This window comes from Aotus nancymaae, unplaced genomic scaffold, assembly GCF_030222135.1.
Source record: "Aotus nancymaae isolate 86718 unplaced genomic scaffold, 86718_ANA_hifiasm-v0.15.2.pri h1tg000029l, whole genome shotgun sequence".
Taxonomy (NCBI): Eukaryota; Metazoa; Chordata; class Mammalia; order Primates; family Aotidae; genus Aotus; species Aotus nancymaae.
This window is the reverse complement of record NW_026988442.1, coordinates 30,609,701-30,634,322: the sequence shown is the minus strand read 5'-3', so window position 1 is coordinate 30,634,322 and position 24,622 is coordinate 30,609,701. Positions and strand designations below refer to the sequence as shown.

At 47.5% G+C, this 24,622-nt stretch overlaps 1 protein-coding gene across 6 annotated transcripts in view; it reads left to right on the top strand.

Moving 5' to 3' along the window:
- Positions 1-24,622, top strand: part of NFATC2 (nuclear factor of activated T cells 2) — a 158,717-nt gene that overhangs the window by 57,298 nt on the left and 76,797 nt on the right. For all 6 annotated transcript variants that reach the window (XM_012467464.3, XM_012467466.3, XM_012467461.3 and 3 more), the window contains exons 4-5: positions 8,697-8,899; positions 10,202-10,374. In XM_012467464.3, coding sequence (XP_012322887.1) covers positions 8,697-8,899; positions 10,202-10,374 — 376 coding nt within the window. The remainder of the gene's footprint in view (positions 1-8,696; positions 8,900-10,201; positions 10,375-24,622) is intronic.

Sequence of the window (24,622 nt, the reverse complement as noted above, 5' to 3'; positions counted from 1 at the left end):
AGGACACCTGCGTGGTGCTCTAGGCACTGAGGCTGCACCGTGAACAGGAAAGATGGGGTGGTGCCCCCGGGGACTGACATTCTATTGAAGGAGGCAGCAAAGAGCGAATAACTATCACAGGCAGGGTCAGGTGGAGGGAAGGGTCAGGTGGATGGTGCAGTGTAAGCCAGGGTCTGTGGGGGGAGAGTGAGAAGGGCATGGGGGGTCACGCTGGGGTGGGGCTGTCTGGGAAGGCCTCTCTGATGAGGGGTCACCTGAGGACAGGTTTGAATGAAGAGTGAGGCGAGTCCAGTGGGTATGGGAGGAGAGCATTTCAAACCGAGGGCACGATAAGTATTGGGATCCAGGGATGGGCACCTGCCTGGTGGGTGCCTGGCTCTCTTGAGGGTGACAGGGCCAGTGTGGCTCTCATCGGGGGCAGCAGGGAGGGGAGAAGGGTGGGGTGGAGATGGAGAAGTAGGGCCAGGTCATATGAGACCTTCTGAGTCGTGGTAAGGACGTTGGCTTTTTGATGCAAGGAAGATGTTTGCTATTGGAGGGATTTTAGCAGAGGTGGCATAAACTCTAACTTACCATCTTAAGGATCTTTCTAGCTGGACTCCTAGGTGAAGAAGACTGTAGGTGGAGGGAGAGAGGTGGGCAAGGAGACCAGTTCCTGTCTTTGACAAGGCACTGGGGTAGAAGTGATGGAGGAGGCACAGGTGGCAAAGGTGAGTAGGATTTAGGGAATGGGATTGACAGGGCTTTGAGGTGGACCCAGCATGGAACTGAGGCAGAGAGAGGGACCAAGAGTTAGGGTTTTTATTGGAGTGATTAACACACACTGGTGGCTTGCTGGAATGGCTGAGAGTCAAGTCACGGACAAAGTGTGCCTGGTCTGCGTGTGTATGTCTTTGTGTGTGTGTGTGGCGGGGGGTAGAAGTGGGGTTAGGGTGGCAGGTATGTGCTGCAGCTTTTGCACCCAAAAATAAATGGCGAATTGGGATCCACGTGTGTTTGTAAACCTGTTCTCCCCACGTGCTGCGTGGCCATGGGGAATTGCAGTGCTCTTCCCCGGCACCCTTCCCCCACCCTCCCCCCCAATCCCGGGCTTTTTCTTTCTTTCAGAGTGACATTTTTGAAGATGATAGCAGTTTCCTAATATTTCAAATTCAACAAAAATGCTACTTAACATTGTTAATGTTTTATTTTAGTAAAATTCAAAACAGTTTGTTTGGCCCGTTGCCATTTTGAAAATCAGTCCCACGTTTTGGATTGGAATCACGAGAGTCTTACAAAGCCCTGAGCAGAGTGGATAGAGGGCCGTTTTCAGGGAAGTCCCATTGGCAAGGGTTCTCACCACAGTGTTTGTAATGGGGGGAAGTTGGGAACCGCCTAGATGCCTGCTGGCTGCAGGGGTCCACAGGTAGAATGGGCACGCAAGGGCTGGGGCCGGGGTGTGGGAAGAGAGGCACCAGGGGACCACATGTAGAGTGGGGCTCGCTCTCGGGTGCCCACCTTGCATTTGCTGGACCTTGATAGTGAATGCTGCCTCGGATCGTGTGTCCCAGGAAACTCACTGGCCTCAGGCTGGTCCGAACCTTGGGATATGCCATGTACTTCTTGGAGATTCTGACATGACAGTCTTAGTCATTGCAGACAATACATAAACTTGAACACCACTGTGTTGATCTGTGTGCCTGGAAGAAAAGGCTGAAAGGGCAGATGTCTTCAGTTAGGGGAAAAAGCTTTAGTGATCTCTTGTACAGGGTGATGACTATGGTAAATAATCATTGTATATATTTCAAAATTACTAAGAGTAGATTTGAAGTGTTTTTACCACCAAACGATAAGTATGTGAGTTGCTGGAAGCATTGATTAGCTTGATTTAATCATCCCACAATGTAAACACACATCAAAGCATCACACATTGTACCCCATAAATACATAAAATTATTATTTGTCAATTAAGAGGAAAAATAAAAAGAATAATAAAACAGTTTTGAATGAAAGGAAAGTGTGGAAGGATATACACTCAAATGCTTACTTATTTTCAGGGGGTATTCTCTTTGTAATTTGTCTCGTCTATCTTTTCCTGCAATGAGTGAATCCTTATTACTTTATACCAAGAAAAAGGAAGAGCAAAAATCAACAAATGTGGATATCTTTGTACCTTTGTGTCAGGACAGTTAAGTTGCCACTAAGAGTAAGCAGAGCTTGAATTTGGTGGCAGGCAGTCTGTGAGTCTGTTAGCATTCTCTTTGATGCTGTGGGTCTTTGACAGGTGGAGGCTATGTTTGCTTGTCTCTGGGTTGTTATTCTTGAGCTGGTGGGATGGACCTGCCTGTCTTAAAAATGCAGAGGCCAGACTTGGGGGCCGGGGGTTGGGGGATTTTGCCTCTTTGTGAATCAGGAGTCAGCCATACCACAGAAGAATCAAACAGGGCCAGTGGGGTCCATTGCCACCTGATCACTTATGACCTGTAGGATTGTGAGCAAGTTACTTAACCTGGTTGAGCCTCACCTTCCCATCTAACAATGAGATAACACTGCTCTTCTCTGAGCATTGTTACGGAGATTAAATTAGCTATGTCTGCAAGTGATCCCAATATACCATGTAGAAAGGTCTTCCCCTATGGAGGGGGCACAGTTTTCCTTGTGACGAGGTTGGATGGTAGCATTTGTGTAGCTAACTATGGCAGGATGTCTAAATCACATCCTTCCTCAGATCTCTTGTTTCAAGTAGCTGAGCTGACAAGGGGATACAGTGGATTATGAATAGAATGACAACCCCAAGCCTGCAGTTGCTTTGTGGGTTCCCTTGATGGGAAGGTTGGTGGATGGAAGTCCCACCAAGCTGCCACCTGGGCCCCCACCCCCATGGACGCCGTGGACACCCCCTTCCTGTGCATTCCGCCTTCATTGTGTGCACCAGAAACACCGCTTCTTCCTGGAACCTTTTCAACCGCCTGGGAAATTACAAGAAGCAGAAAACTTTCGCTCTCACCTTGGCTGCAGGAAGTGGCGCTTTCTTCGCTCAGGAGGCTGGTGACATGGATGGAGCTCCTGTATTGCAGGATGTGTCTGCTGTGCCCGGAGTGTGATCGTGCTGGCCCAGGCCACCGAGAAGACCTCACCTTTGGAGAAGCCTGAAAAGGCCACACCAAAGCCTCCTGACTGAGGTCTCCCAAAAATGGGGATGGCAGGAAGTTTGGAACCTGAAGGGCAGATCACATCATCTCAAAACATCCAGTTCTATTTGCAAAACCCAAATCACTGAGTTTTTGGAGAAGCAAGTAAATGGCTGGCTGTTCTTATCAAGCCTCCAGGGACCTGGTGAGGAAGGCTCTTCCAGAATGAGGCAGCTGAGCAGTTGGGGTTCTGGGCACATTCTGCACCTTTTGCAGAAGGGGCGGATGGAGGGTGGACGGGAAGTGTTCTTTTCATGCGAGATGCCGAGGTTTCTTCACCTGGCCCCTCTTTCCCCTGATACTCCAAGCTAGCAACTGTTCAGCCAGCCCACCCGGAAGGCTGAAGTTAGCGCCCGGGCTTTCCCGCATGGGAGGCGTTCGTGTTGCTTCTCACTTTGTTAGTTGTTCACATTCATTCTTCACCCTTCCATTCAGTTCTGTAATATCACCTCCCTGTTTCGATTTGCGTCATCCTCTGATGACAAGGAAAGTTCTCGTTTCATGGGTACCTACCGTGTGCCCCGTGCTTTGGTGTCCGACAAAGGTCACCCTTTCTAGCCTTTCAGAAGAGGCCTGCAGGGTGGGAGGTGATGTCCCCTTTTATCTGAGCGCATGGAAACTCAGCACAGGAGCAATTGCTCACGGTCACACAGCCATTGAGTAGCAGAGCTGGCATCGAAATTCAGAGGCATCCGACCCAAAGCAAAAAACTGTGTGCTTTCTGCTATACCACAGGGCGCTCTGGTCTTCCCCGGGGAGGCGGGGAAGGGACCCTCACCAGTGTGAGGTGCATTCTCTCTGCTCACATTGTATGAGCCAGCCCAGCTCAACCCAGGGGCTGCTCTTAACTCAGAGAGGCCGTTCTTGGCTTTCCCAGAGGAGGGTTTCCCCTCGAGGAGCTCACGTTTTGTTTCTCTCCCTCCATCTCCCTCTGTGCCCCTTCTTTTCTCCCTCCCGCCTCCCCTACTCTCTCTCCTGTGCAGCAGAAGCACATCCTATTCTTCTTCTTCTTTTTTTTTTTTTTTGAGACAGAGTCTTGCTGTGTTGCCCAGGCTGGAGTGCAGTGGTGCCATCTCGGCTCACTGCAACCTTCACCCCGCAGGGTTCAAGCGATTTTTCTGCCTCAGCCTCCCGAGTAGCTAGATTATAGGCACACACCACCATACCTGGTTAATTTTTGTATTTTTAGAAGAGACAAGGTTTCACCACATTGCGCAGGCTGGTCTTGAACTCCTGACCCTAAGTGATCCACCTGCCTCAGCCTCCCAAGGTGCAGGGATTACAGGCGTGAGCCATCGCGCCCGGCCCCAGGAAGCACATTCTTGATGTTGCACCTTAGCACCTGCTTATTTTCTCTTTGAGGACCTGCCCTTTCTGACCTGTAGTCAAGAGATCAGAGAATCCAGTGATACTGAAGATAGGGAGAGGGTGGTGGGGAAGCAGGTGGTTCGGAGCCTGAGAGGCTGGAGTTTGGAACCTGGCACTGCCCTATACTCACTGTGTTGACGGGGGCAAGTTGCTTGACCTTAGCAGTCTCAGTTTCCTCACCTGTGAAAGGTGGGTGGCAGCGAGCCCATCCGACATGGGATTGTTGTGAGATGTGTAGAACGTCAAGTGTGGTGTGTGGCATGAGGGACACAGATGCTTTCCTTGCTGCATTACTGTTTTTTGTTGGTTTGTTGTTTGAGAAAGGGTGTCATCTGCTACCCAGGCTGGAGTGCAGTGGCGTCATCATGGCTCACTGCAGCCTCCACCTCCTGGGCTCAGCTGATCCTCTCACTGTAGCCCCACAAAGTCGCTGAGACTACAGACTTGTGACACTATGCCTGGCTAATTTTTGTGGGTTTTTTTGTGGAGACAGGGTTTGGCCATGTTGTCCAGGCTAGTCTTGAGCTCCTGGGCTCGAGAGATCCACCCACCTTGGCCTCCCAAAGTGCTGGGATCACAGGCATGAGCCACCACGCCTGGGGCTGCATTACTGTTGATGGTGACAGATTATTCAGCAAGTGTTCATTTACCGTGTTAACAAAATAAGCAAGGTTTCTACTACTGTGAAACTCACATTCAGGCGGGAGAGAGAGGTATTCAGCAAATAACTAAACAAAGAAATTGCAGATGTTAATGAAGTAAATATTCCAGTGATGTGCTAATAAATGCTTAACATCCAATCTTCCAGTGGGGGGAGAAGTCCTGATTTATATGGCATATGTCAGTTTTTGTGGTGTAAATATTCCCACTATGGCTGGAAATGTACATAACAAAGTGACCAAAGTGGTGTCAACTGGTTCTTAAAATTCCTATAGGTTTAATAACTGGTTCTTCTAATGCCTGAGCAGCTGGCTTTAGCACTGAGTTATCTAATCTGGCTCAGAAAAAAACCTGAAGATCTGAAACCCAAGTGTGCCTGTGGAAGAGTGTTCTAGGCAGGGAAAATGACTTGTGCAGAGGCCCTGAGGTCAGAAAGATCTTAGTGTGTTCAGGGAATAGGAGGATGACTGGTGTTGGCAGGAGCCGAATGGGGTGGTGGAGAAGAAGGCAGAGGCTGGGCTGTGGGGAGGTTCATAGACCATCACGTGGGGTTTGGATTTTATTCTGAGGCCACAGGAAGTCTTTGGAGGGTTGTAGGCAGGGGAGTGTCCGGATCTGATTTGCATTTTTAAAAGATCATTGAGCTGTTCTGTGAAAGACCAGCCACAGGTAAGCTGGGCAGTCAGTGCTGGTCACTCCAGTGAGGGGTGATGGTGGCTCAGGCAGTGTGCCAACAGGAGAGGGGACAGAAGTGGGTGGATCCAGGTGGAGCTGTAGGGACGTGATAGATTTTATCTCTAGGTGTTCCCTGGCTGTTTACCTTGAGAACACCCAGCAGGTGATTTCTGCTCTTCTGTCATGAAGGAGGAAACAGCCACACATCATCAGGGTTCTCTCTCCATCCTACCTTTCTTCTTGATACCAACTCCTGATAAATCCAGGAGAGGAGATGAGGAAATACATTTGTCTTGGGCTCAAATGCAAAGCAAAACCAACAAAAAACACAATCTCTTCTCAGTGCTGCCCTTCTTCCTCTTGACTAGGGCAAGTTGCCTGACCTTAGCAGTCTCAGTTTCCTCACCTGTAAAAGTTTTGTCGCCAAGAACAGTATGTGTTCTTCAGATAAGAGGCTTCTGACTTGGATTTTCATCTTGGCTTAAGGCTGCCTCTCAGGTGTGTCAGACACTTACATAAGTGTCTGGCAGGTTATGAAAAAGGCAATCATCTAGCCCAACTCCACTCCTAGCTTCTCTCTTTGTGTGGTTTTTAGAAGGGGACATGAGTGTGCCATCTTTCTAGACTGGCATTGTTCAATAGGGCTTTCTGTGATGATGGAAATGTTCTGTATCTGCTGTTTGTTCATTATGGCTGCCACTAGCCACATGTGGCTTCTGAACACTAAAATGTGGCTAGTGCACCTGAAAAACTGAATTTTCAATTTTATTTAATTTTAATTAATATATTCATGTGGTTAGTGGCTCCTACATTTGATAGCACAATTCTAGACCATGTGTAATTATTTATCACCCTGCAAATTTGCCTTTTGGCAGGTGACTGGATATCCTACTGAAGGATCTCCAGAGAAGAGTGGGCTCTTAGTGAATTGTCACTTGTAATCCCATTCAATTAGTGGAGAAAGGAATAGAGGTACAGAGAGATTAAATGATTGGTTTAGTGTTTCTCCATTCAATGACAAGACAGGAACACATCATCAAACTGTAGATCAATGTCCTTTTGTCTCTTGTTTTATATATCTATATATATCTATATATCTCCATACATACATCCATACACACACACACACACAAATACACACACAATTTCACAGGTTTCTAGGAATCTGTTCTTCCTATAGCATGGCATATAAAGTCAAAGTCCTCTTTGATCACGTTCTCAATCTTGAGCTCCTCCTCCATTCATAGAGGTGATGATGGTGTGGTCAGTTTGGAGCACATCCTTTGACAGCTTTTTCTGTTACAAATGGATGGATGGAAAACATTCTGCATTTTTTTAAGTTGTATCATGCTGCATGTATTTTTCTACACATTGCTTTTGTTTTTCAACAGTGTGTTCTAGATCTTTCTGGGTCAGTTCATAGGCTTCTACCTTACTATTTTTTAAAATGTGTCTTAGTGTATCATAGCCTAAGCTATCCTATTAGTAGTCAGGCTATTGATGTAACTCATTGTTCATTATTCTGTTTGTTTTTGTAAACATTTTTGTACATACCTCCTGCATATACAATGTTTCTCTAGTGTGCATACTGAGAGGTGGAATTACTGGGTCAGAGAGTGTTTATTTATTTATATGTAGTTTAGTAAAGCTGTTGCTCTAATACTCTTTAAAAGAGTTATACCATTTTATGTTGCTGTCATCTGCATAAAAGTGCCTGTTCCCCCACAATCTCTAAAATACTTGATATTATCAAATGTCTACATGTGTGCCAATCTAACTCTAATGGGTGAAAAATGGTATCTCATGGTTGTTTAATTTGCATTTTTCTGCTTAGCAGTCAAACTGGCCATTTGTTTCTTCTGAATTTCCTGTTCAAATGTCTTACTCATTTTTTACTGTTCAGTAGCCTTATTAATTTATCCATCAAATATGTACTAGAATGCCTACTATGTGCCAAGGATTGTTCTAGGTGCTAGAGATTTTGTGGCAAATTAACCAGATAAACACCCCTGCTCTCAGAGAGGTGACAGTTTAGTTCTGGGAGAAAGAATTAGGCAAAAGAGATAAAAAAATATATATAGTGTGTTTGGCTGGATAAAAAGTAGGAGAAAGCCACCGGCATTGGAATTCAGTTCTAAATAGATGGCCAGGGAATCTTTTATTTACTTACTGTAGGCTTTCTCTGTATATTCTATGTGCTAATCCTTTATCTGTTATATGTTGCACATCTTTTCTTTCAGTATTTAACTTATCTTTTGACTTAGACTACGGTATTTTTGTCTCACTCTTTTTTTAAATTATACAGTCAAACTTTGTTAATTGGAATATAGTCATGTAAGAAGTGAAAGTTTGCTCTTCTGATCTTTTCAGGCAGTCACTAGCAAGAGCTCTATGTTTGTCCTTTCAGTTTATTTTCAGTTAATTTCAGTTATTATCCTCACTCCTATGCATCATTTCTTCCACCCCCAGTTGTCAATTAAGCACAATTTCCGGCTGTTTCTCCATAAGTGCAATTCTGACTTACTGTATTCTTTCTAGTGGTTGCTTAATATTCAATGTTAGAGGGGATCCCTGTAATTTATTCAAGCATTACCCTCCGGCTGGACCTCAAGGGTAGACACATGTAGACATTTGATAATATCAAGTATTTTAGAGATTGTGGGGGAACAGGCACTTTTATCCAGTTCTCCATTCTTCCAGATGCTGCAGGAATCCCATCCTCTCTCTGTTGCCATGAGTTCTCCGTTTTTTGTTTTTGTTTTTTTTTGGGGTGTGACAGCCACCACACCCCACATCTGAATGATTTTGTTTTCTCCCCCCCAGCTCCATGGCTACATGGAAAACAAGCCTCTGGGACTTCAGATCTTCATTGGGACAGCTGATGAGCGGATCCTTAAGCCACACGCCTTCTACCAGGTGCACCGAATCACGGGGAAAACTGTCACCACCACCAGCTATGAGAAGATTGTGGGCAACACCAAAGTCCTGGAGATCCCCCTGGAGCCAAAAAACAACATGAGGGCAACGTAAGGGCTGGGGGCTGGGGGTGGTGGGTCTTCCTGGAGAAGCGAGCAGGGGACAGGTGGCAGGGATTTGGGAGAGGGGATTCTACGGAACTGATGGTAGCAGCTGTTGATGACAGTCCTCAGTCCATGATCCATCCACCCATTGTGATTTTGTTTTAAATGTTTCTATTTTAAAAGTATTATATGTAGGTCAGGTGCAGTGGCTCACGCCTGTAATCCTAATGCTCTGGGAGGCCGGGGCAGGTGGATCACTTGAGATCAGGAATTTGAGATCAGCCTGGCCAACATGGTAAAACCCCATCTCTATTAAAAATACAAAAATTAGCTGGACGTGGTGGTGTGCACCTGTAGTCCCAGCTACTCTGGAGGCTGAGGCAGGAGAATCTCTTGAACCCAAAGGTTGGAGGTTGCAGTGAGCCGAGCTCGCACTGCTGCACTCCGGCCTGGGTGACAGAGTGAGACTCTGTCTCAAAAATTTAAAAAAAGTATAATATGTCAATATTTTTATGCGTTTTGGGAGGAAGAATATTCATGAATCTTTGTATGACAATTGCATGGGATCAGATTAAATTTACTTACATTTAAAAAATTGATTTGACCTAGAGAGATCATTAAGTAATGATGCAGAGAGGTCCAAATTCACAAGGCTGATATGCTTGTGGCTAAAATTTGGGAATCACTGCACCCGTTTTGGGGTTAAAAAACCTTTGGATGGGAAAATAAATTCAAACTTACAGAAATACTGCAACAAGTGTACAAGGAGCTTCTGAATTTTGCTTCCTCAGATTTTCCAAGCATTAACGTGCTTGACATGTGCTCCGTCACTTTCTCTCTCGCCTCTCCATTTTTTCCTGAACCATTGGAGAGGTAGTTGCAAACTTTATGCCCTTTTACTTTTAAATACTTCAGGATGCTTTTCCTAAGAATAAGGATGCACTCATACACAATCACAGTGCATTTATTCAATTCAAGAGATTTCATGTTGATTCACTCCTCTTACCTATTCATCAATATTCCCCAGTTACACAGAGTTCTTCAGATATTTTTGAGTAGAAGCGTTGGCATGAAAGATCTCCCTAGAGAAGTAGTTTTCACTGGGGAGTTTCTCTAATCGCTTTGTTCAGTGTTTTACCCCCACCTTGGTATATATACATTCCCGGCTGAAATGCTTATGTGGGTATATGGCAGTTTCCCCCCGTGGCCGGCTGTGGAATTATTTTGGGTGCCTAAGGCAGCTTTGGGGGTGATCTTTCCTGCTCCTGAAGATAGTTGGTGACAATGGGGTTCTTATCCTCCTGGCAGCATCGACTGTGCGGGGATCTTGAAGCTTAGAAACGCCGACATTGAGCTGCGGAAAGGTGAGACGGACATTGGAAGAAAGAACACGCGGGTGAGGCTGGTTTTCCGAGTTCACATTCCAGAGTCCAGTGGCAGGATTGTCTCTTTGCAGACTGCATCTAACCCCATCGAGTGCTGTAAGTTGGGCCCTGGGGCCAGATCTTTCTTTGGAAAGCTAGGGCCCATGTGCTTCCCCACCGCCCCCCAAGCAGGGTATTCTTGGGGAGGTACCTGGGGTGGCCTGCGGGAATGTGTGGGACCCACAGGGTTATGCTGGCCTGAGATGACCAGAAGGGCCAGAGACGAGCACATTGAAGTGTTTTCTTGCTGCTTCTGTTTACTTCTGGAAGGTTTCATGGCCTCACAGGAAATTAAAAAATAATAGGGCCAATAAGTAGCCTATAGCTTTGTTCAGAAGACTTGAAATGTGTAAATATCATTCTGGTCTTAAACGGACAGATGCATTTGGAGTGAGTTCGCTGTGCATGGTGTCCTTTTTTCTTTTCCTCCTTTATTCTTTCAATAACAATAACAAACTACAGCAGCTCTCACTCATTGAGCTTCGACTCTGCTGGTCACAGTGCTAAGTGCTCAGCGTGTATATTCACAGCAATCCCTGGCACTAGCTCGTGTCAGTGTGCCCATTTTACAGATGGGGAGGTAGAGTCACAAGGGGGTAAGTTGTGCACACAACCAAAGAGTGGCAGGGTTGGGATTGGAACCGGGGCCTTTGCATGCAGGAGCCAGGCCCTGTGCCCCACGCATAGCCCGCCTCTGTAAGGTCTGTTTTGTATCCTGCACTGTGCCAGGGGTTGGGGATCCACAGATGAGCAGGACACTTTCTCTGGCCTTAATGAGTTTACAGTCTGGAGAGGATAAGGACACCCAGACAGATGGTTGTATCATTGCAGAAGATTTTCAGAATCTAATATGAAGTGACCAAGACCAGCCATTTGGAAGGACACTAGGCAGAAACCTGGCACGTGTCTACCAGGTTTCAAAAGAAGTAGTAGCTTCGAGCTCATTCTTAGGTACTTTATACTTAAGTGTAAAGTCTGCCTATACTTTAACATGGTTTTATGGTTAATTTTTGCAATTAGATGTGACAACACTTATTATCTGCTCAGTGTTCAAAAGTTTAGAAGTTACTTTAAAAAGCATAAGCAAGAGGCCGGGCGCCATGGCTCACACCTGTAATTCCAGCACTTTGGGAGTCCTAGGGGGGCAGATCACTTGAGATCAGGAGTTTGAGACCAGCCTGGCCAGCATGATGAAACCCCGTCTCTACTAAAAATAGAAAATTAGCCAGGCATGGTGCTGTGCGCCTGCAGTCCCAGCTACCCAGGAGGCTGAGGCAAGAGAATCACTTGAATCCAGGAGGCGGAAGTTGCAGTGAGCTGAGATCATGCCATTGCACTCCAGCCTGGGTGACAGAGTGAGACCCTGTCTCAAAAGCATAAAAATAAAAAATAAACATCGTTTCAGAAACAAAAACCTTTTCTATTATTTTTTAGCCTCTTTCTTTTAAGAACATTTTGTTTTATGTTGTTATGATCATGTTCCATATTAAATTATGGTTCAGGAACTTTTTTTCCTTTTTGTTGGAGATTTTACCATAACTGGGTGTCACAAAATCAATTTCCTGCGGAGGCCAGGGAGGTGATGAAAATGAATGGAGTATGTTGGGTGTTAGACATGGGGAGCAGTGGAGACTGGGGACATTCCCCACCCAAATGTGCTGCTGCTACTCAACTGCAGCCACTATTTCCACGTGGGAATGTAGACTCAATGTCATCAAGTATTTTGGTTATTTTATTATTTTATTTTTCTATCGAGAAGGAGTCTTGCTCTGTTGTCCAGCCTGGAGTGCTGTGGTGTGATCTCAGCTCACTGCAACTTCTACTTCCAGGGTTCAAGTGATTCTTTTGCCTCAGCCCTCCGAGTAACTGGAATTACAGGCACCCACTACCACGCCTGGCTAATTTTTTGTATTTTTTAGTAGAGATGGGATTTCGCCACGTTGGCCAGGCTGGTCTCAAACTCCTGACCTTAGGTGATCCACCCATCCGAGCCTCCCAAAGTGCTCACCCACCTCAGTCCCAAAGTAGGATTACAGGCGTGAGCCACCAAGCCTGGCCTATTTTATTTTAAGTTCCAGGGTACACGTGTAGGCTCTGCGTTTGTTACATAGGTAAACCTGTGCCATGGTGCTTTGCTGTGTATATCAAAGGGAGCTGGAAATCTTTCGGTTTTTAAAAATAAACCAAAAAAACTCCTGATTAAAAAAAAAAGGTAACAAAATCAAAATACTCCATGGGTCAGAAAAAATCTGCAGATAGCTTCTGTTAATCAGAGGTAGTTTTAAGACTAACATGCAGAGGGAAGGCGTATTTTCTGCAGAAGAGGTTGGGAAAGACTAACCCTCATGATGAAAAGCCAGGAAGGAGAGAGAATGGCCCCTTCTTCGGGAGAGTGGCCAGAACTTGATCTTGGTTGGTCTTTAGAAATGAAGAGTCACTCTGATTTCTTTCAGCCTTTGAGTCCAGACTGAAATTCTTGGGTCAGTCTGAATTGGTGGTGAGTTTATGTTCTGTTCTTAGGAGAGAAAGACCCAAAAGTAGGTAACCAGGGAAAACACATGTTGAAAACCAGTTTACTAGAAATAATGGAATTCCCCTGTTCAGCTCAGCAGACCCCACTCTTGTCCACCAAATGCTGGTCATGGTGGCTGCCCCACCCAGGTCTTGGTTTTGAACCTCTCAAGATGTTTTTGGAAGGAAACTTGCAGTGATTTGGGGGATTTTGAGCAGATAAGGTCTCCCCTTTCTGGCAAATGACTCACTTTCCAGGATGGGGCTGGGGGTTGTAGCAAGGTCGGGAAGAGGAGCCCCTGATCCTCTCTGTCTTTGGGTTTCTCAAGGCAACTTATCTTATGTTGATCTAAGACTTTGAGGATCGTCACTTAACCACACGTACTTCCAGCAAGACCTTCAGGGTGTTAGAAAGCTGTTTGAATGTCAAAAATGGTTTTCTTTTCTTTTTAAAAAGGCATTTGCCTGATTCACCTGCCTTCCTTTGACAGAGAAGGAAAGTGAGACTTCTTGGTAAGGTGATTCACCTGTTTTCACTTGGTAGGTTGGAAAGCCAGAGTCTACAACTTTCTGGTTCTATGAAATCCCTTCTTTTGGTTTTCATAACCGACCCTTTCTTGCAATAGCAAGCTGAGCTACCGGTTGGCCACTCTAGTTCTCACTAATAATTTTCTGTCATTTTTATTTACTACTTTGTCCTGTTTCCCTAGATCAGTGCCTAGTAGGTCCATAAGTATTTATTGACTACTTGACTTACTGTATAATCCATAGGGAGATGGTCAATAAATACATATTGGCAATTAGCCAAAAACATGCATTGGCAGAATATTGTAAAATAAATGGTCACTGACTAATGACAGCATACCCTTAGACACTGTGGACTGACTAAGCCAGAGTCTCAATGACAGATAGAGTGAGTTGGTGAGAAAAACACTTTGTGGGCTGGTACTTATTTGCAAGGCTAATTTATTTACTTTTGAGATGCCCTTTTTTTTTTTTTTTTTTTTTGAGACGGAGTCTCCCTCTTGTCGCCCAGGCCGGAGTACAGTGGCATGATCTTGGCTTACTGCAACCTCTGCCTCCTGGGTTCAAGCGATTCTTCTGCTTCAGACTCCCAAGTAGCTGGGATTACAGGTGCCAGCCACTGTGTCCAGCTAATTTTTTGTATTTTTAGTAGAGATGGGGTTTCACCATGTTGGCCAGGCTGGTCTCGAACTCCTGACTTTGTGATCCACCTGCCTTGGCCTCCCAAAGTGCTGGGATTACAGGTATGAGCTACCTCGCCTGACTGGAGGTGCATTTTATGTACTGTCTTAGGGATCAACAGTAAGTTTTCAGATGCTAACAGAAACAACATGAACAAACTACCAGAGGCTGTTCTTTGGAAGGTGGAGTGATTGCTCGAAGCGCAGGTGGCTTATGTTTCTTTGCATGCCAGCTGGCCAGAGCCCCAATCTCACTTTTGCACAGACTGGCACCCTTGTGTTCCGGTCTTCTGTTTCCACTAGGGCTTCAGCATTGCTGAGGAGATCCCTCCAGCTGCTCCCACTGCTCCTTTCCTTTTCTCGGGAAGACTGACTTGACCCTTCTCCAGTCTGCCAGTCTCTGAATGCCACCCCCACTTCTTCCCACTCCATGTAGATAACCGCACTTCCCACTTCCCTGGGAGTATAGAAGAGATCGGGGGAACACCCCATCTTTCCCAACAACAAGCCTACCCTCCGTTCTCCACTTGGCACGGAGCAGTTCCCCTCTCCTCCTGCTCAGCCTCCTCCCCCGCCTGAGCCCAGCCTCCTCGGTGTGATCAGCTTCAACTCCAGTTTCCCCGTGGGGGTAGAGCTGGTGCCTGCCTCCCTCTTACATTAGTTTCCTAGGCTGTCGTAACCAATGACCACAAACCAGGTGGCTTGAAACAACAGAAATGGATTATTTCACGGTTCCGGAGGCCTGAAGTCTGAAATCAAGGTGTCTGTAGGGTTGGTTCCTGCTGGAGACTCAGGGGAGAAACCGCCTGTGCCATCCCTGCCAGCTTTTGGTGTCTGCCGGTCTCCCTGGCCTTCCATGACTTGTGATTGTCATGCTCCAGGCTCTGCCTCTGTCTGCACGTGGCCCTTTCTGGGTCTCTGTGTGTGTCTTTTTCTGCACTTACTGAATTCAGAGCTAATCCAGGGTGATCTCGTCTCCATTCTTACCTTAGTTATATCTGCGAAGACTCTGGTTCCAAATTAGGAACATTCTGAGGTTGTGGGTGGATGTGAAGTTTGCAGGGAGGAGGAGTCAGGTGGGGGGTACTGTGTAGCTCACTACACTTCCTCAAATGCATTTCTTGGCTTCCCTTCCTGTCTGCTCCTGAGTTCTCAAATGCACTGGGATCTTTTTCTTTTAGGTTTTGCACACTGTCACCTCTACCCAGAACATAGGTTCTCAAACTTGCCCGTATGTTAGAATTACCTGGGAGCTGTATTAAAAAATACTGATGCCAGGCCAGGCTTGGTGGCTCACGTCTGTAATCTCAGCGCTTTGGGAGGCTGAAGCCAGAGGATCGCTTGAGGTTAGGAGTTGGAAGCTAGCCTGGCCAACATGGTGAAAGCCATCTCAACAAAACAGTTAGCCAGGCTTGCTGGCACGTACCTGTAGTCCCAGCTACTTGGGGGCCTGAGGCAGGAGGATTGCTTGGACCCGGGAGGTCGAGACTGCAGTGAGCTGAGATTGCACCGCTGTACTCCAGCTTGGGTGACAAAGTTAGACGCTGTTTCGGAAAAGGAAAAAAAAATACTGATGTCCTGGTCCCACCCCAGAGACTCCGCGTTGGTTGTCAGGATGTGACCTGGGCATGGGGGCTTTCAGAGGTCTCCTGGTGATTCTGATGTAGGGCAGACTTGGGGAGATGCTTAACTGAGCCCACCCCTCTCTATCCCTCAGTGGCATGGCTAACCTCTCCTCATCCAAGACCCCTGTTTAGATAAGTCTTCGAGGAGGAAGCATTCCCTGACCCCACACAGCATGGGGTTCCCCGCTTTGTGCTCTGACAGCCCAATTTACTTGTCAGGCTCTGTCCTATAAACACTAAACCAGGTGGTGTTGACCGGGGCTCAGCACGGGAGTGCCAGTCTCTAGACTGTATTTCCACTCTGCCCTGTGGGGAGAAAAGGGCTGCAATGAGACGGGAGATGTCCACAGGCACACACCTGGTCCCGTGAGAACTTACCGGAACCTTTCCAGCCATGTCTCCAGGCAGCTCTGCCCAAGTCCCCCGGCTTGCTCCCTGCCCAGCAGATGGGCCTCTCTGCTCAGTGTATTTCAGGAAACACCTGAAGCAGTTTCACAGCGAGCGCTGCCAGCGGGGGACACAGCATGTCAATTCACTTTGTTCATTTTGCAGGGCTTGGGGGGTGGGTATGGGGTGTGGGTTAGAAAATGGATTTTCTCACATGCTCTGTTCCCTCTCTGCCTCTCTTTGTGACATATATATTTTTAACAGAGGTATAATTAAGATAAAGTAGATTTCACAGGTTGTAAGTGTTCAGTGATTTTTGACAATTGCATATACCCACGTAACCACCATTCAAGACACAGAGCATTTCCTGCAGTCCTGACCGTTCCCCGTGTCCCTTCAGCCAAGGCCTCCTTCTCAAGCCCACACACGGAGGCAGCTGCTGTTCTGATTTCTATCACTGCTGATTAATCTTCCCTGTTCTAGAACTTTATAGAATGGAATGAATACAGTGTGTACCCTTCTGGGTCTGGCTGCTTTTGCTCAGCATGTTATTTTTGAGATCTGCCACTGCTGTGCTGTGGTTCAGTGGTGTGTTCCTATTTATTGCTGAGCTCTATTCAATTGCATGAATATAACAATTGTTTATTTACCAGTGGTAGACATGCGGTCTGTTCCCAGGGCTTGAGTTTATGGATAAGGCTCCTATGAACATTCCTATTCAAGTCCTTTTGTGAGCAAATGCTTTCATTCCTCTTGGGTAAATGACCTAGGTGTTTGTTTTTATTTACTTATTTTCATCAATTTCCACTCTCTGTATGTTTTTATTTATGTCCTTTCAACATCATTTTCCACTCTGAACAAGAATGGATGAGAGTTCCCGTTGCTCTGCATCCTCACCAATATTTGGTATTGTCAGTCTTTTAAATTTTAGCCCTTCTAATGAGTGTAAAATGGGATCTCATTGTGGTTTTAACGTGCATTTCCTGAATGACTCAGGATTCAAGTGCTTGTTGGCTATGTGTCTTTTTTATTTTATTTTATTTTTTTGAGACAGAGTCTTGCTCTGTCACCCAGGCTGGAGTGCAGAGGCACAATCTGGTCTCACTGCAACCTCCACCTCCCAGCTTCAAGCGATTTTCCTGCCTCAGCTTCTGGAGTAGCTGGGATTACAGGTGCCCGCCACCATGCTCAGCTAATTTTTGTATTTTTAGTAGAGACAGGGTTTCACCATTCTGGCCAGGCTGGTCTCGAACTCCTGGCCCCAAGTGATCCACCCGCCTCCGCCTCCCAAAGTGCTGGGATTATGGGTGTGAGCCACCACACCTGATCTATGCATCTTCTTTGGTAAAGTGTCTGTTCAACTCTTTGCCTATTTTTTGTGTTATTTATATTTTTATTGTTAATATGCATCAGTTATTTATATATTCTGGATGTAAGTCCTTGTCAGATTTGTTTCTGTTTTTCCCGTCTGTGGCTTACCTGTTTATTTTCAGGTAGTGTCTATTTTTTTGAGACGAAGTCTCATTCTTGTCACTCAGGCTGGAGTGCAATGCACAATCTTGGTTCACTGCAACCTCTGCCTCCTGAGTTCAACTGATTCTTCTGCTTCAGCCTCCTGATTATCTGGGATTACAGGCATCTGCCACCATGCCTGGCTAATATTTGTATTTTTAGTAGAGATGAGGTTTCACCATATAGGCCAGTCTGGTCTCAAACTCCTGACCTCAGGCGATCTGCCTGCCTTGGCCTCCCAAAGTGTTGGAATTACAGGTGTGAGCCACTGCGCCTGGCCCAGGTGGTGTCTTTTTATGAACATCAATGTTTTATTTTGACGAAGTCGAATTTGTCATTTTCTTCCTTCTGGGATTAGTGCTTTTTGCATTCTTCCAGGAAATCTCTGCCTCTCTGAAGGTAGCAAAGATGTTCTCTTACATTTTATTCTGGAAGCTTTTCGGTTCTGGTTTCATGTCTGCAGCTATGATCCACTGCAGGTTGGTTTTCGTGTAGGACGTGGGGTAGGGTCTAGCTCCGTTGTTTTCCCTATGGAAATTTAACTATTTCTTATGCCTTTTTTTTTTTTGAAAGCGAAAGATTAGAAAACCTATGACCCTGATGCTTTCTGCACACCTTCCATTTCATCCTACACTTCACGCTCCTGGGTCAGGTTGGGAGTTGGGTGCTAATGCAGCATTGCTTCAGGAAACCCTAGAATTAGGGAGGCCTGGGCGGGACGTGGTGACTCACGCCTGGAATCTCAGCACGTTGGGAGGCAGAAGTGGGCAGTTCAGTTGAGGTCAGGAGTTTGAGACCAGCCTGGCTAACATGGCAAAACCCCGTCTCTAGTAAAAATACAAAAATTAGCTGGGTGTGGTAGTGCACGCCTGTAATCACAGCTACTTGGGAGGCTGAGGCACAAAAATCACTTGAACCTGGGAGGTGGAGGCTGTCGTGAGCCAAGATTGCACCACTGCACTCCAGCCTGGGCAATAGAGTAAGACTCCATCTCAAAACAAGAGAATTAGGGAGGCCGCAATGGCATGCTGACTGTGCTTCGCTTTGTGAATCGGAAACGCTCATCTTGTTTACCTGCTCCTGCCGGAGGCGGAAATGACTCATGTCATTATTGTGGGCCTCCCAATATTTATTCTTTCAACTAAAAATATGTTTGGCACATGATATATACTGTTCCAGGGACTAGGGATACAGCACTGAACAAAACAAAGTCCCTGCCCTCACAAAGGTTACATTCTAGTGGGGTAAACAGACAGTCAACAAGCAAAGACAGCATTTGAGAGCCAAGTGTCATGACGAAAATAACAAAGCCCATGGGCTGGTGGCTTGGGGTGTGGGAACAGCAGCATCACCACGTTGGTCAGGCTGGTTAAATGCATGTGTGTCGTTCCCATCCGGGAAGGCCCCTGTGAGGATGGAGCTCATTCACCCGGACCTGAGTGATTGGTCCAGGTGGAGGTACAGCCAGTACAAAGACCCTGAGGCAGGGACGAGCTCAGGGGCTCCAGGGAGGAGAAAGGCACCTGGGGAAACCGTGTGGAGGGTTACAGGTGGGGCGAGGGGTTGGAGGTCTGAGCCCAAGCTAGGGAATTTGGATTTTATTCTAAGTTGGGAAGCCATGGGTTCCAAGTAGGGGGCCGACATGATGTGATTTCCTTTTTTTTTTTTTTTTTTTTGAGATGGAGTCTCACTCTGTTGCCCAGGCTGGAGTCCAGGGTGTGACCTTGGCTCACTGCAACCTCCACCTCCTGGGTTCAAGTGATTCTCGTGCCTCAGCCACCCATGTAGCTGAGATTACAGGCATGCACCAGCATGCCCAGCTAATTTTTATATTTTTAGTAAAGATGGGGTTTCGCCACGTTGGTCAGGCTAGTCTCAAACTCCTGACCTCAGGAGATCCACCCGCCTCAGCCTCCCAAAGTGCTGGGATTACAGGCCTAAGCCACCGCACCCAGCCATGATTTCTCTTTTACTCTTCATTTAGCACACAACCTAGCATGTAGTAGGTGCTAATCAATTAATCAATACCTGAAGGCAGAACGAAGGAAGAAAGAAGATGAGAGGGACAGGACAGGGAAGAGGTGTAGAAAATGAACAATTATTAATCACTCACTGTGCGTCAAGCACCTTCTGTATTGTGGCTGGGTCAGCATGAGAACAGGCTGGAAAAACTAGCACGGAGAAGTGAGCTTGCCCGCGGCCATCCCGCTAGTGAGGGGCCAAGCCAGTGGTCACACATCGCATCCCACCGAGCTGCAGGGCATCAAGGCTGAGCTCCATATGGAGTGGTAGATTAATTCCAGCTAGAAACCCAAAGGGCGGCATCATCTCATTATAAATCAGAGACCAGTTCAGGGGCCTCTAGGGGACTGTGGACACCTGCCTGCTCCCTCTGACCCCCGACCGGGACTAGACTGTCCCCCTCAAGATCCTATAATGGTGAATCTTGGATGAAACTGGAGCACTGAGCAGAGAACAGGCTGGCCAGGCCTTTGTCTGCCTCTGCTCTCCAAGACAAGTGACCAAGAAACCCTATTTTAGAAATGCCAGGAAGCCCCATGGGGAGAAGCAGTTTAGCATGGTGGTTAGGAGTGTAGGCTCTGGAGCAGGCAGTGTGGGTTCAAATCCTGCCTCTGCCACTTACTGGCTGGAGAAGTTACTTAAATACTCCATGCCTCAGTTTCCCCATCTGTAACATGGGAAGAAGTACCTCCCTCGGGGCGGTGGCTAAATGCGTGTGTGCCTCACACAGTGAGTGTCAGCCGTGATCCCACAGGGAAACTCAAGTGCCTCCCTTGTGGTGGCCCATTGTGGATGGATCCATTGTCTTGCCTGTGGCCCTCCGGTAGTTCTGCAAAGCAGGCTTTACGTACCCCGGCTGCCACTGTCACTGCAGGAGTCTGAAGCCCAGGCAGCAGTAGGCAGGTGTGAGAGTTGAGCAAACATTCATTGTTCCAGGTGGGCAGACAGCCTGCCACACACCCTGCTGCTAGGAAGGAACGCAGATAGTGATCTGGCCAGTGGCGTGGGCCGGCTGATGAGTGGAGGCAAGTTGTTTCTTTGGAAAGCCCAGGATTGGGGTGGCTTCTCTGCTGATTGAAATAGTTACCTGTCCGGCCCTTTACTGGGCTAGTTATGAGGGAGCTGGGAAGGCAGAGTGCCCTTCTGAACACCTATGGTATGCCCACAGATGCACTTAGGTCAGTTCATTTCCAGGCTCATCATAACCTCAGAAGGCCCATCTTAAACGCTTGCTCAGTTCATTTGTTCAGAAGCTTTTACTACATGCCGGTGACAGAGGCACAGAAAAGTGCCGTGGCAGGGCATCTGCGCTTGCAGGCTGAGGCTCTGAAGGATAGGCGACTTGCTGCAGTCCCACGGCTGGCAAGGCAGGGGCAGAGCTGGGGTGAAAGCCATGCTCTTTTCTCCATCCAGGCTGCCTGGGTTCCTGTGATCCAGTGCTCCTCAGGGTTTGGCTGATAAGTCCTGGATCAGTAAGAATATTCGCACTGGATCTGGGCATATTCTGAAGAGGGTGCCTGTTAGTACATTGGCGTGGTAGAGTGAGGATCCGACGGGAGGTGGCACAGCAGCTCTGCTCTACCTGATGTCCTGTGGAGCGGATAAGAGAGCAAAGTCTCCAGGAGGGGCCCCACACTGAGGTCCACAGCTAGAACTGTGTTTTTTTTTTTGAGCCAGAGTCTTGCTCTGTTACCCAGCCTGGAGTGCAGTGACTCGATCTCAGCTCACTGCAACCTCTGCCACATAGGTTCCAGTGATTCTCCTGCCTCAGCCTCCCCAGTAGCTGGGACTACAGGTGTGTGCCACCGCACCCGGCTAATTTTTGTATGTTTTAGTAGAGACAGGGTTTCACCATATTGGTCAGGCTGGTCTTGAACTCCTGACCTCGTGATCTGCCCACCTCAGCCTCCCAAAGTGCTGGGATAAAGGTGTGAGCCACCACCTTTATCCTACATACGTGATGCCTTCAAAGTTTTGGCTGACATCAAATGTGCAAAGAAAGGATATACTTTAACAAAGGAAGCCTCTTACAGAGAGGTTGATTTGCCCATCCCTTTATAAAAGGATAAAGAAAATAAATTCTCATTTACCTGTCCTCCTTATAAGGACAACAGGCCGAACTTTGTCACTCACTGTGTGTCCCATGCATTTGCACACATCAGACCCCACTCCCTGGCTGTGGACCATAGTGGCTCCCTCAAAGAGGTGAGCCCCACAGGAAGGGAGACTTTGGTTCCCCTCCTCTCTCCCACTTCCCAGGGAAGACCCGGGGAGCAGCCAGAGTGGAGGCTGAAGGGGCTGTCTGCTAGCCCTGCTCACAGCCTCTCCCGGGAGATGCCTGAGTCAGCAGCACATTCTGGGCCAAGCCAGGCCCAGCCAGACCCAGCCAGACCAGGCTCACGGCCAAGGATGGGGCCTGATACAGAGACAAGAAGGGCTTACAGCAGTTGGAGTGCCGAGGCCAGGGTTGCTCAGTGCTCGGGCCAGAGCGATGACCAGTGGGAGGACCCTTCTTGCTTGGGCTGGCTGGCGGCTTTCCCACGAAGTCCTCCATTTCACTGCAGAGGGGGCCCGTGGGGTAGTGGACTCCCACACTGTCGGTCCAGATTCTGCCTTTCTGTTTGTTGTGAGCTCCCAGGCTTGTTCCTTCTCCTCTGGGAGCATCAGTGTCTTCAACTCAAACATGGGAGTAATTCCTGCTTTGGGCCTCATGAAGTTTAGCAATAAAAATAAACACAGCTAACATTCATTCAGCACTGATGAGATGCCACAGTTCATGCATTAGCTCATTTAATCTGCAGGCAGCCCAGTGAGGTGAGCGCTGCGATTATTCCCATTTTATAAGTGAAAAACAGAGGCAAAGAAATTAAGCGACTTGCTTAAAGTCCCAAAATTAAAATGCTACTTTTACCCATGAACCCTAAATTGCTTCATGGTGTGGGTGTTTTATAATATTAAAAAAAATGTGTATATGATGTGCCTGCGATCTGTAGTCTCTGTGGCATTTGGAATTGTCTGCCGTTATTTATTTTTTTTTTTGAGACAGAGTCTCACTGTGTTACCCAGGCTGGAGTGCAGTGCCACAATCTCAGCTCACTGCAACCTCCGCCTCCTGGGTTCAAGCAATTCTGCCTCGGCCTCCCAAGTAGCTGGGATTACAGGCGTGTGCCACCATGCCCAGCTAATTTTTTTTGGGGTATTATTAGTAGAGATGGGGCTTCATCATGTTGGCCAGGCTGGTCTCAAACTCCTGACCTCAGGGGATTCACCCAAACTTGGCCTTCCAAAGTGCTGGGATTATAGGTGTGAGCCACACCGCACCTGGCCTGTTATTTTTTAAATTTATTTTTATTTTTGAGACAGAGTCTTGCTCTGTCACCCAGGCTGGAGTGCAGAGGCACGATCTCGGCTCACTGCAACCTCTACCTCCCAGGTTCAAGCAATTCTCTTGCCTCAGCCTCCCAAGTAGCTGGGATTACAGACGCACACCACCACACCCAGCTAACTTCTTTTGTATTTTTACTAGAGATGGGGTTTGCCACGTTGGCCAGGCTGGTCTTGAACTCCTTACCTCAAGTGATCTGCCTACCTTGGTCTCCCAAAGTGCTAAGATTACAGGGGGTGAGCCACCACGGCCAACCTCTCTGCTGTTATTAACAGAACCTGCCCTCTCTGCAGGAGTAAATTTCTAACCAGCCTCTCCTGAGTTCTTGGATTGATTGTAATTGGCCACCTGACTTGACAGTGAATTTCAGACAGTCAATAACATCCCATTTGCAGGCCCGCTTGGGCTGATGTGGGGGACCCCGTGCTGGTGTGAGTTTTCTTTGCTGAGCCTTGGCAGTGGCGGCTGCTCTGCTGCAGGTGGGCACTGTTGCAAGAGAAAGTAAACACCCAAACTGGTTAAACCAACAGCGTCCTGTTGATTCAGAGCTCGTAAAATACAAGAGCCCCCAGCCACTTTATGATGTGCCAGAATCCAGGGGCAGGAGGGAAGCCTGGGGAAGTCACTTTGCAGGGGCCACCTTGAAGCTTAAGTGGGAGCAGAGGTCGAGACTTCACCCCTAGGCCAGAGCCAGGCTCTCAAAGATGACTTTAAAAGCAAGGCCCCTGGGTTGGTTGGAAAGTGCGGGCAGGGCAGTTTGGATTGTCTGCAGTCTCAGAAATGAATGGAGCCAGAGAGGGCTGATGAAGAGGCTAGGTGCAAGCCTGGGCGCCCCACTGGGCCTCCTGAGATCCCTCCCACCCGCCCTGGACCTGTCACCCCAATTAGCAGCCATAAGTGATGGAGGTTGCATCAGAGAGCAATAGTGAAGTAGAACCCAGGAGGGTAATTTGGGCTGCTGTGTGCTGCCTTCAGTTCCTCTTTCAAAAGCTAATGACTTTGCCTCTGGGTTCTCTGAGGACTGGAGCCTGCCCTGGAGGAGTTCCCCAGCCTCAGGTGGCCTCTTAAGTGTAGAACTTGGCTCTTAAACAAATGTGTGTGACCAGTCACCTGGAAAGATTGTTAAGATGCAAATGTCTGGCCTCTGCCCTAGAGATTTGGGCACAGCGGGTCAGACATGTGGCTTCTGCATTTTTATCTGGCACCTTCTGACCCTGGGTTGGTAGGGAAGATTCTGCTGTAGGTGACCTGGGAGTCACACTTTGAGAAACACTGGCAATTAGGGTCAAGAAACCTAGGCAGGGTGCAGTGGCTCTTGCCTCTGATCCCAGCACTTTGGGAGGCCAAGGCATGTGGGTCACCTGAGCCCAGGTATTTGAGAACAGCCTAGGCAACATAGCAAGACCCAGACTCTGTTAAGAAGAAGAAACCTGGGTGATGGCTCAGGATCCACCAAGAACAGCAGTGACCATAAGGGTGATACACATGGGTATGTGTGGTACATATATGGTGAAATATCTAATATAAGACAACACCGTGGCTGGTACATACAGCCTCTCAGAAGCTACAGCCTTTAGTGTTGCTAAGCTTGCTGACCAATGTTAATTAAGCCAGACATGCTTTTGATGAACTTGTTTCATCCTCCTGATAACCTGTCA